Source organism: Spea bombifrons, chromosome 4 (assembly GCF_027358695.1).
Source record: "Spea bombifrons isolate aSpeBom1 chromosome 4, aSpeBom1.2.pri, whole genome shotgun sequence".
Lineage (NCBI taxonomy): Eukaryota > Metazoa > Chordata > Amphibia > Anura > Pelobatidae > Spea > Spea bombifrons.
The window spans coordinates 51,264,436-51,278,199 of NC_071090.1; the positions used below are offsets into that span (position 1 = coordinate 51,264,436).

Genomic DNA, 13,764 nt, shown 5'->3' on the forward strand with positions numbered 1-13,764 from the left:
AGCATATTATACCCTCGCAAAAGGCGCCACGCTAAATGCATAATTAACCAGCACTAATGCAAATTCATAGATGTGAAAACTATTTTCAATCCATAAACTATTCATCAAAGCACAGCAAACGTGTGGGGAACAGCTTCCGAAAACATGCACAACTTGGCCTGTGTTTATGATCTTCTGACAGGAGATGTGCAAAGAGAAACAGATTACTCATTCATAAAGAAGTAATGAACCAGAAATAAAAATCACATGTGTATCATCACTCAAGAACAAACCATTTACAGCTTCTTGATGTCTCACAGAAAAAATACGTGTTCCTATCACATAACAACGAACAAAGGTAATCGTGTTTTTTTGTGGTCTCCCATCAAGCAGCATGCTCTGGTTGTACTTAAATTTTCATTTTTCTAAACTAATGCTCGTTTAATGGAAATTGCGTCCACATTCTTATACATAGGTGACAGAGGGCAGTCTGTGCCCTGGTTGGGAATGAATCAAGTTCGCATATTAAGAGCAACATCTCTTTTGCTGTAGTAATGTGTTTTCATGTATATTTGTTTTATTAATGATTGCATAAAGTTGGCATACTGGCAATAACGATATGTTAAGATATTGTATTGAATATATCTTCTGCCAGTACAAAACTGATTTTTATGCATACTTGCATACTGCCCATCCTCATCAGGTTCCTACTAAATTGAAAAAAGCAAGTCGCAGTAAAAAGACACAATATCGCCATCCCTCCGTCTGCATGCTTGACATCACCAATTTATCAAGGCAGATTGTTAATGTCAAATGGGGGGATGGGTTTGTGGGGCACCTGAATGTTTTTTGGGACCTTGCGTAGGATACTTTACATGTTTAATTAATGATGTACATTGTGTCTATGTAAAATTGCAGTGTTAAAAGTCAAAATCATGGTGTGTTTGTTAATAAGCTACAGTCGGATATATCTCTACATGCTGTGCAAGAATTTGTCTTATTTGGTGTTTACACCACAGAAACAGTATAAAGAAGACATTACCAGGATTAAAGGTAATAAAGCTGACTTTTAATGAGGTTTTCTTAAGTACCTTCTTTCTATCAGGAGGTCGTATCCTGTGGGACCATACTTATAAGGGCAGCAGACCTTACTACAGGTCATGACTTGGAGGTCAGAGGCTGATGGTCTAGACTGGAATTTGATACACAGGGGAAATTAATAGACATTCTTAATACAAGCAACTATATGACCATTTTATGTGTACCAAACAAGAGGCACATATTATATATATATATATATATATATATATATATATATATATTATACATCTTACATTCTAACAGAATTTTCAAAATCAAGAGATAGCTAGTCACCTTGATCAGGACTGCTAGGAATGGTTGATATACTAATGTCCTATGAACAATCATGAGGACCTTCAGCTACTGCTATCCCTAAAAGTATGCGGATCATCAGTTGGCGTGACCCTGTTGAAAACTGGCACTAACGCAAGAATGAGGGACAGGAAATACCTATATGTGTTTGTAACAGTATGTATATATATATATATATATATATATATATATATATATATATAAATATATATATATACACACACATGTTTTCATATGTACACACATTTACATAACTGCAGTCAAAAAAATGAAAAAAATAGTAATAAAAGAGGCTAAAATCTTTTTTTTTTTTTCCTCTAGCACTCCGTAGCCTCATTTACCTTCTGAAAGACACAATCAATTGACGGACACATTTTTCTTCTCTTTGTTCTTTTCCATCAATTTTAATGGGTATAGAGCATCAGTCACGGGACAGAACACATCCTGATGAGGTGAATATAACCACCGGAGGGTTCAACTACAGAACAGAAATAATATTTAAAGAATGGAACTGTGTAGCTGTGCTACATGGTATCTAGAGAAAATGTCTGTTCACCACTGTTTTGCACATTTCATTGTCATATGCATTAAATACTAATGATAGTTTGATACAAGCACAGACAGTAAAGGGAATAACAGGGTTTAGAAAAATACCACTTACAACAGTGACAGAAAACCCAACATTGAAGTCATAACTATAGGTTTTAATACAAGTAGATTTGAATTCTACAATGCAGCACTTACATAAATACCTGGTTGAATTTGTGACAAGCCGGAGTAATAAAGGCTTTCTGAGTTATTGAAGTGGTAGTCATTGAGGACAGACTGTAAAGCAGTGGCTGCAGGATGAATATTATTATTAATGGCTTATTTATATGTGAAAATATTCCACTGGGTTGCACAATGGACTGACACAACATACACAAAAAATAATTAAAAAACAGCATGGACGAAACAGTAAAAATATAAAAAAACAAATACACAAGTCCAACATAAATAACCAATACTTTAGCGTCTAAACACCAGTGTTAAAACATCCCAACAGGTGTAATACACACTGACCATTCAGATTTTCCTAACACAATACAGTATTCATGTGTTCTAGAGGGCCACATCCACCACTTACACAGTGCCTTATATGGTAGTATTTTTAGTAGCTATGGCTTAATAGGTTTGGGGGTAGTGAACAGGGCCAGGGTCTATATGTACACTAAAGCCAGGGCCATCTGCAATTTTGTCTTCCCCACTCTCTTGCAATTCCCCTGCAATTCAAGCACGTCTCTATAGACTTGCATTGGGGATTGCAATGCGTGTGACAGACCCTGCAGGGGATATCCTGTCCTCCGAGGGGATCAGGCATTCCTTATGTAACAGCTACGCAATGCTGGCTTCTGTTGACAGGGGGAGTCCAGGCTGCCAGGCAAAAAAGTCAGGACGTTAATGTACGTACTAAAGGGCTTTATTGAATTCCATTTTAGAAAACGCTATTTTTCCTGAAACTTACCTACAGGGACTTAAACAACACTGCACTCTCCAAATCTTCAAATGTTATCACCTCTTCTCAGGCTTGTCTCCAGGATTTTACCCTCTTCTATCAGACTTTCCTCTATCGCTAAAAACCCACCTATACAGAGAAACACTCAAACCCACAACCTGCATTTAAAAAAAAAAATCTGTTCTGTTCACCTTCGAGCTATCTATACCAGTGAGTCTCCATGTGACCTTCACTCCAATCCAATCATCCCCGCTCAAGCAGTGCCTCATCTTTTGTCTCATTCACCTTTAACCTCCCAATAGATTGTACACTCTCAAGAGCTTCTCCTTCTGTACCAGTGTGTCTTAACGTGTGTGAATGTTATCGTCCATTTTGCACATATTTAAATTTTACTGATGTTCATTTTTACTCCCATAAAAATAAAATGCAATGATCAGCTATGGCCCATCACTCATTACTCACAGTAGTGTATTACTTGGTTCTGGCAGAGCTTGCCAATCTATCAGTGTAGATAGGTCACGGTATTTTAAATGGCAGGATTTAAATTGCAATTATTGTCATTATTTGACAAAGGTATATTCTGCTTTTTAAGACAAAAAAGTATAACATCTAGTTAAAAAAAGATATGTTATGATGTATCCTTCAGTTTGGTAACATCATAGCTTTCCTAAAACCCCATAGATACATCTCTTAAATGTAGCAATCTTAACCAATAAACAATATATATTTCCATTTCAACAAATTGTGATCAAAGCTACTCATCAAATACCATGAAAATGCCAGAGCTTAAGCCTTTCTCTAATTGTTTAAAGTATCACTGCTTTATTCAGTTGTTTATTTGGCTCTTCCCCAGTTCTGTAGCTTCCTCCTCATCTGGACAAGTACACAACTGTAATTGTAATTAGCGAGATTGTAATCAAACTTCTGTTGACCTGCCAAATTTGTCACATTCACTAATGACCAAAATGAAAAATGCAACTCAGTGCTAATCCAGTGGAGATTGGGACTCGAAAGTTAGCTTTATTGGTAAATATCGTAGCTTATAGAGATGTGAAAATACAGAAATGAACTGAGCTGCTAAATCCTAATAGTTGTGGCAGAAATACACTGATATAACGTTGTTTGCAACTGGCTTGAGTTTTATTCACTTGAAACAGCTTTTTGATCCTACTCAGGAAGGCCTGGCAAGGGGGCCAGGGTTGTTGCCCCTTCAGCTGCTCTACTTTCAACACTTTAGGCGCCTACTAGAAGCCTTTTGTGTGTTCTGCTTGCAATTCAGCGAATATCAAAGCCACAATAATTTTAGACAGCATTTATACCCTGAGGGGATGCTTTCTGTGTTCCTATTATGAGGTTTCTACACAGCCAGCTTTGATTAATGTGTGACACCTAGGACTGGATAGTACCCAAAAAGCACATTGTCTGTAAAAGGTATGTTGTGCCATTTTGCTGGGCTTGCCCTCTCTAAAGGCGAAAACTGCCTAATTTTTTTTATGTTTGATCATGTTTTGCTTTTATTTCTTTTTTGGATACCTTTTACTAAATTTACTGAAAATATACCTTTTTAAACCTATGTTACATAGCTTCTAAGCCCATACTGCACCGTCTACAAAAGCTGTCTGTAAGGTGATAGTTATGAATGTGTCACCATTGAGGATTTCCTATTCATATCCTGCTCTTGTCTATGGTTGAGAGCTAATCTTTCAGCTACGGTCTGTAATGAATATCACACAACATTCAATTGCTTTATCAATTCCTCGTAAATCGACTCAGTTTAATTGCAACATCGGATTTTATAGTATCTAAATGTTGAATAATAGATCTGTCTGCGCTGTGTCTTAATGGTCTTATGAAGGACTCTGAGCTACTAATGACTTATTGCACCTTCATAAAGTAGCATAATTTTAAACTAAAATGTCACCTTTTGTAAGCAGTTAGTTGACTAATCTCTTTGCCAAAGACATCCTTCAGTGTAGAGATGATTGAAAAGTCAATAAATACTTTTAAACTGCAGGTGACCTTTCTTGGCAGTATATCAAATATTGGTAGTCAAGAAAAAGAACATTACGATGCTTGTACAAGAATATCAATAGCTGCTGAATATTTTCATAAACTGGATGTATTATTACTTTTTTGGTTAACATTTAAAATATATATTTTTATATTACATGTTCAGGAGTGGCAGTTCCTAACACGGCAATTAAAAGGAGATGTTGAATATCAGTTGATTTTAGTAGGTATTTGACACTATCTCTCTTTAAAGACTCATAAATAAATTGCAATAGGCAATAGGTGAGTGACAGAAGAAAGTTGCAGTTAATGCAGAACATTCAAAGGATGATCATGTTACTACCAGAATACCTCACTGATTCCCAATAAAATTAGCAAAAAGACTAATGATATAGGAAAACTAGGAGGAATGGACAAGGGAAACTGCAGTTCAACCTTGATAAATGTAAAATCTATGCAAGTAGTTTTTGAGTCAATGTTATTGGCAGTTTTGTGTACTGCCAATTTTAATGTTATTGTTTATTTTCCCTATTGTAATAGCACTACAATAAGTGTATTGTAATGTGTAAAGTACTGGAGAGTCTATTGATATTGATAATCTGGATATTGATAATCTAAGGATATTGATAATCTGGAGAGTGTTCAGAGAAAGGATAACAGTTTTCAGGATAAAAATCATCAGGAAAGCTCCAAAGATTTCAACATCTATAACTTGGAGAAAAGGGAGTAAGATGACATGTGAATTCTTTCCTTTCTTGCCTATGAAAACTTCGCTTGTCCAGTATCTGGTTCTTTGTACATTTCTGTTGATTAACATATCACTGGAGAGGTCTTTATATTGGCCCTGCACATATACAATGTTATAATATCCCCTCTAGGACCCGCTTTTCTGTAGTATATAGATGCAACTTCAATCTTCCAATCTCCTTATTAATTGTTGGCATCTCCTTTGTATCTTTTCTAGTTCCATAATGTCACTTCTAATGACCAGTGCTCAGAACTGCACCACATTTTCAATGTGAGGTCTTACCATTGACCTATAAAGAGGCAAGTAGACAGCTTCCTTCTGTGAATCAATACCCTGTTTTATGCATGCCAATATCCTATTTGCCTTTGCAGCTGCTGACTGGCATTGTGCACTGTTGCTAAGTCTGTCATCTACAATTATTCCTAAATCCCTCTCCTTGGTAGTTTTTCCAGGGAGATACCATTTTAAGTATGTGTTGCGTTGTTATAATTTTTCCCATAATGCATACATTTTACATTTTTCTATTTTTAACTTAATTTGCCAGTTGGCTGCCCATTACCCTACTCTGTCTAAATCATCATGCGCAGAAGCAACATCGAGGTTAGATTGTATTACCCCACCTAAGGCATGGCTGACAAATGAAACGTGGAAGAACATTAATAAACAAAAAGGAAGACTCAGGACAGAGCCATTAGGTACTCCACTTAATACCTTGGCACAGTTTGATGATTTTCCATATACAACCACTCTTTGCATTATTTCCAATCGAAGTGCATACATTTATCCCAATCCAAGTACATACATTTATCCCTAAGCCTATTTTGACAATTTATACAGTAACCTTTTTGTGTGGCACTGTATCAAACATAGCAAAGTCCAAAATAGATCACTGCCACTCCTATTTGCACTGACTTCTTCTTAGAATGCTATTAGGTTGGTTTGACAAGACCTGCCATTCACAAAACCATTTTGACTTCTACTAATGATATTCTGATTCAAGATGTATTCTTAAATATATGCCTTTAGCAAATAATCCTTCAAATCATTTCCCTACTACGGATGTCAAGCTCACTGGCCTGTAGTTGGTCGGCTGAGATTTTGATCCATTATGAAATATGGGTATTACATCTGCCTTGCACCAGTCTATTGGACCTGAAATTACAATTTAGGATACTGCTTGCTGCTTCCAAGCTTAATGAGCTGCTGAAAGTAAGCAAAATAATAAATATTAAACATCTCCATGTGATCTCTCACTTTTTCAAACTCGTACCACAACGTGGTGGTTGAGGAGAAGGGAGAGAGCTTTTGGATAGGATGTTGATCTGTTAATATTGCTTCCCCGAGACAAACATTTACGTATAAAAACCACAAGCTACATAGGTAGTTTAAATAAGCTAATTAATTCATGCTAAAAACGGTGCTAATATCCCTTTACCCATGGGCCTACACAACCCAGTGCAGGCCTAAAACAGCACCCAAGATAACAAGCTCCATTGAAGCTCGCTTTTACACATTATCACATGGGATTTGTTTACTCCTGCACCACTTGCACATTCATTAACACATTCATGCACTTTGTTATATAATAAGAATAAAGGAAAACGGATGCTCTTATATGGGGTGTTCAGTGCAAAGACCAACTCAAGGAATGTTGTTGGATTACATTTCCCATTCTACTAATGTAGTTAAAGCCTTCCTGGTCATCATGTGATTTGAACTTTGATAGTAACCATGGAGATAGCCATTAAAAGTCTCTAGTTTCATCTGTGTTGCATGGATTGTAGTCTTTTCACAAAGAATAAATAAAAACATGCACTATAATTCACCTAAAATCCAAGAAATAGTGAACTCACCAATTCGAAATTTGCCTTCCCATTGCATGCTATGTTTACTACAGATTCCTGCCTGTTAATCTATATATGTCTTTTAGTAATACAAGAAAAGGCAACAGAATAACAAATAAATAAAAATGGTGATTACTGATGAAAGATTACCTTAGCAAGATGCACAAGGTGAACTTCTCTAATCAAAATATTACCTTCAAAGAACTATCCTCATCAGTAATCATTTCCCAATTAATGTTTCCAATTAACTAACATCACACATGCATAACCCTCAGTTGTTCCTTTGATTGCTTACCTGGTAACGTTTTTAGCAAGTGTGCAAGTCTGACTCTGGGAAAGAGCTATTGAGAAGTTTTATTCTCAAGTGATGCAGTCTTTATAAAAAAAATTGCCATTGTGTTCCCTTTGGCTTATTCGATCCTCTAGTCGGTTTGGAAAAATTAGCCCTTGTATTTGAATACATTTAAAATAATCTACTGTGGTTATATTAACATATTTCAATCATTACAAGAGGTATGTATAAAATGCATTGAAACACATGATTATTGTTGGTCAAGGTAAACCAAGAAAAATAGTTTTTACATGAAAGTGCCTTCCAACAGATTTGGTGGGGTAAAGTCCATAAAGACATTCTGTTCTGTGGAGCTGGGCAGCAAGACCATGAATAAACCCCATACAGCCATTCTGGATTCTAGACTGTGACTTCTAAAAACAGTTACATTGAAATCAGCATTAAACAACGTTTACAAAATTATTCAAAAGGGTGCTCGGAATATTAGCAAAACTCAATGCATTTCACACATAATTTCCAGACCATAGAAAACTTTATGTAGAAGCCAAGAAACATACCAGTGACAAAGTAATCCTTTTAATGCCAACACATGGAATATATTATTAAAAAAAAAAACAACCTTAATCCTAATTTAAATTTTTATAAAATTAGATGTTAAATATGTTTATCACCAAACCACATTTACATCTGCATAGGGAAGGCTTCTTATTCTAACATATAGAATATTCACTTTAAAAAAATTCCAAGGGAATCACAAAAATCTTTGAGGGTAAACATAACAAACAGAGTCATACTTAATAACACCACGAACCGTGAATATTCCTTAATAATGCACTCACAAACCTAATAAAGTTTGAGCACATAGTACTAAATCCAAATCAAACGAGTTGATCTTCAGCTCCGCTTTCTGCAGCATACCAATTGTGAAAGAGAAAACAGAAGGAAATATCACATAACATTAAACCACAAATAAATATTTATCACCAAAAGCAATACCCCTCAGTTTAAAAAAAGAAAAAGAAAAAAGCACAGTGCAAAAAGAACCAGGAAAATACTGTCCCCCGGAAACAACCTTCCGAAGTACTCCAGCTTCAGATCCCAATATTTGACATATACATGAAATTATGCTTTTTCCCCTAAATTTTTTTTTGTAATAAAATGTGTTAACTATTTTTAGCGGGAAACGCCAAAAAAGATATTCATTAAATACAAGGGTAAACAGACAACAAAAGAAACATCAGCAAACATAAGAGTACTCGCACTACTGGCTGTACCACATTTGCTGTAAGGTGCTTCTGCTGTGACAACAATGTGTGTGCAGACGTCACTTAAGTATTCCTTTGATCGGGGTTTAGATAAGGAAACAGAGCACGTTGTTCTATGAGATACATTCGCTAAAACGAGTATGTGAATAGTAGTTAACAATCTATTGTCAGAAAAAGTCTAGATTGAATCCGGTCCCTTATATTTAATCAATTGTTGTGCTTCTATTCATGGATAATGCTACAGAGTCTATTCCATAATACTTTATCCAGATCTTTTTAATATTGTCTTACGTTATGGAAAAAGACATATGATTATAGAATTGTTTACTTTGAGAGCCAGGTCAATTAACAAAGGTTAGGGTAATGAGTTGCGTTGCGGAGGTAAGCCATCTGTCCAATCAATAGCAAACAAAGAAAGCCAACTCACGCTGCAAACTATCTCATCATAAAGAGTTTTTGAAATTTTGGTATTCCAAGTCAAGCTCCTGTCAAGTCTATAACAGAGACAGCGTCAGATGTGTTGGCTATAACAGGTCAGTGGCCTTTTCTGTCGGTCGGGCAGGCAATCAAGCTATTTGTTGAGTCTGTCAGGCCTACGGGGTCAATTTCCCTTCTCCTAAGATTTTGTCAAACTAGAATCTTGACAGTCAACTTTCTGGGAAGAAGCAGATTGCTTGGCTACTGACACTGGTTGACAAAAACTGAGGAGTGGAGTTGAGTTGCTCCTTTTTAGCCAACTCAATTAAGTAGGGCTGAAAAACTAGACTGTAATCTTTCGGAATATACATTTCAGTCCTCCAGCATACTGGAGTACACTGCCCCTTCTTACAATATCTGCACGGGGGAGATAGGGTAACCAATCTCTTGCGGATCTGAACTAAAGATCTACATGTGCTTCTATAAGGAAAACAGGAAAGCACTCTGTTGGGGAACTTGATGATTAAACACTGTACCACCACATGCCCATTAAGCATTTGCATCTACTGAGTGAACATGAACATTAAGGTACATGCATATTTTCAGACCTAGAGTAAACAAAGGCTGGACTCACAACAAACTGCAGAGTCTCAAATCAATATGGTAGGTGATGGTAATTGTGTGAATTGTTAGTTACTATGATTGGCTGAAAACAGTCTTTTGTGGGTTCATTCTTACACGTAATTACTTTAATAGAATATAGAAAATGAATCTCCCTCTGCATTGCCAAAGCACAATCTCTTTCCGTACACAAAGTGTTTTGTTTCCGACGTATCTATTCATGAGAATGAATCATGTAATTTTCCCATTTTATTGAGGACTGTTCTTGCGGTTCCAGCTGTGTGTTCTAAATAAAGAGACTGCGTGATGTACAATTCTGTCCTATAGGAACGAAGCACAGGTCACCAGTGCTTACGATACCTAGAGTCTCAGTGGGATTCACTAGAGGTATAGAAGTGATAGGATACAGATTTGACCCTTATTATACAAAATACAGTAGATACAGAAATTTTGCTATATAAATACAGAATGGCAAATATGGTAATTTTGCTTTATGATCCAAAAAATTTAGGATTTTTTGTGGTTTTCTGTAAGGCAATTTAAGATTCAGTTTATTCTGCTTTTCAGTAGGTATAAAGGATGAAGGGAGATGCCTGCTAAGACTGAATGTTTTATCTTCAAAAGAACCCAACTGTGGAAACCGATTACAGAAATACAGAAATAAAGGAGAATCTGATTTCTGCACTGGAAGCAATGCACAGACTGTAAGGAGGGAGAAACTAAATACTCCCTTCCCTTCATCATTATGAACATCTCTAGACTTTAACTCCAACGTGTCCTCACACAAACAACAATAGAAATATTTAGTCATTAGCAGACAAACACAGGTATAGCCAAAGGTATGTGTAGCCAAGCACTGCACTGCAGCATATAGTATCTGAGATGTCAGTCTAATTTTGTCCTTTGCCCTTTAGGAAAGAAACAGATCAAACAAGCACAACAGGGTTGTGATCTCAGAGCTATGAGACCGTAAAATTAAAGGGATTTGATCAAGTCAAGTGTTAGTGTTTGAGATGACTAATTCATTTTAATTCATCAGATTGAGCTACTTAAGCCTTGGTCACCCCAGTGAATGGTGCCTCATCCATTGGCAGGTGGCAAAGAAAAGATGTTTGATAATCCAAAAATTAACTCCTTGATGGTTGGAGGTTTAAACATATTTTGCGAACCACATAAATATGGCTGTTAAAATACACCCATTATAGAAGCTTTCACAAATCACAAGGCACATCAATGTTGTCCTTCTATCTCTTATCATTGACATTAAACCTACAATAGAATGTGAAGTACTGTAAGATGAGTGCATATTAGGGCTGGAAATGCTCACATTTTTGAAGATTAATGCTCATCTGAAAGACAGTAAAGGTGAAGCACTAACTCATACATTCTATCTAGAGTGCTTATGGTGATACTGATCTTAAATGTCTGACCAGCAATACAGCATATCAGGAAACAAGAAACTTGGCGTTAGAATTAATGATACACTTAGCAATAAGTTTTGAAATGCTTTTCCTTATTTGCTCAAAACGTTTACACCATAAATAATTAATTCTTCTTCCTAAAACTATTTATGCATAAAAACGCATATTATGAGTGATTTACCTTAGGGGTTTGATTTAAACTACTAGACTCTGAGCAAGTATGGTGCAAATAGATAAAGTGGAGCAATCACCATGGAAACCAACATAATCATCCTTCTAACTACTCCACTCCTACCACTCAACACTTGATTACTTTACACACAATCCCTAATACCAAACATAAGCCAGGAAAGTGACTACAGACCTTGCTTAGGGTCATTATGTGTATATATAAATATATATATATATATATATATATATATATATATATATATATTTATTTATTTTTTTAGTTTTTTTTTTTTAATTTCATGAACTATCCTTATATTTGCCTCCAGAAGTAATTAACAATGTTTTAACAAAACACTTTTAACGGTGATAGAGCAGGTCATTTTTAATATTCAATTAATGTTCAAGATCGTTTTGGAGTCGTGCTAACGAGACTCTGATCACATTACCATGAAAATGTACATTAACACTGCAACTGTGGGGGCTGCCTCACATACACAGTCCACTGTATAATTAGCCCCCTGCCACAAGAATCTTGCCAGGAAGAAGTTGAAGAAAGAGTCAAAAATCTTTGGGCACTCCATGGAGGTACAGACGTGCCAACAGAGCACCATCACTCTGCACTGTATATAGACTGTTAAACTGCTGGAGTTTAGCCAATGTCACTTGCAATTTGTCATTTATAGAACAGCCTATTACAACAGAGCCTAGAACAGATGTATTGTATGCTGAGAGACAGCTAGTTTCCTAAGTACACAGAATTCAAAAAGTATCCAATACAGAGGGTGATGTCATTTACCTTCTAATCTAGTTAGTGTATATATATAATATCAAATATCTGCAACAAACCAAATAAAGGACAAGGAACCCCTTCCTGAAAAGTTCCAGTTATTTACAAACAATACATCTGCATTCCATGTTTGCAATTGAAATTGTTTCTTGTAAAGATATAAACTTTTCTAGCGTGCACAGGCGTTTACATGTAAGTCGGATTGTGAGTACTCACCTGTGCCACTTCATACAGCAGTTTGTAGTGTTCCTCCCGCTTCTGAAAAGTGCACAAATTGCAACCCATTGTAATCTGCACAAATTTGGGAAGATTTCTAATTTCCTGTGTTCTGAATGGCAAATGCTTTGACAGGGAATCACCCTCCCGACTTGAGTACTGCTGTTCATCAGTCACTCCAGCATGTAAACACAGACACACCACTGTTAGCTGCAAGCATCAACCAGGACTGTGTGGCAAGCTCCTCTCCCCATCGTCTACGCTGCTATATCACATTCGCGCACACACACACACACACTCCCCCTAGTCTCTGCATCACTGCACATGACTACACAGAACCCAGCTCATGAATATTAATACAACCTCATTGATTATTTATGACAGATCATGTTAATAGGGAGGAGTGTCATAGCTACTCTTGATGACAGATGAATATTCACTAATTAAGAAGCAAATGTACTGTGGTTAAACGAAAAGTACCAGTGTCAGTAACCTGAATAAAGAGACAGACATCATACAGGTATAGAGAAGGTTGTTGTAGAATATAAGGGTCCATGATTTCTGTGGGATACTCATAGTGCATACTATATCTGATACATATACAATATATATATATATATATATTCACAGATCTAAGTATCAAGTACATGGTTACATTGTGTATATATATATATATATATATATATATATATATATATATATATATATATATATATATATTGAGATATGGCAGCTGCAGGGTTAAGCCATGTACTACTTTATATTGATATGACTGAGAGACTGAATGCCTCTAAAAAAAAAAAGGCAAAGCAGAAATTTTAGTTATTTCATAAATATTGTATTATACCATGAACATGTTACATGCAAACAAACTCTTTCCAGTTGTCAAAATATTTCCTTCTGTAGAACAATGGGATGAGATGAATTTACAGAGCACTCCTTTATGACAGGTGACAGGCAGGCATATCATTCACAGCTTGCATCATCTAAAGGTAATTAGACTGGCAGTCTCATTGACAATAAAAAAGCTGTCTGTTACACAAAGATCACTGATGGGAGGCTACCTTTAGATAATAGTGTCTGAAATTCATCTTGCTTTGAGTACA

The 13,764-nt window shown here is 36.0% G+C and overlaps 1 protein-coding gene across 1 annotated transcript in view; it reads right to left on the minus strand.

The window, feature by feature from the left end:
• Positions 1 to 12,913, minus strand: part of PDZRN4 (PDZ domain containing ring finger 4) — a 57,310-nt gene extending 44,397 nt beyond the window's left edge. Inside the window, exon 1 of the mRNA XM_053463095.1 lies at positions 12,659 to 12,913. Within this exon, the coding sequence (XP_053319070.1) occupies positions 12,659 to 12,727 (69 nt within the window). The 5' untranslated portion in view covers positions 12,728 to 12,913. The remainder of the gene's footprint in view (positions 1 to 12,658) is intronic.
• Positions 12,914 to 13,764: the final 851 nt, after the last annotated feature.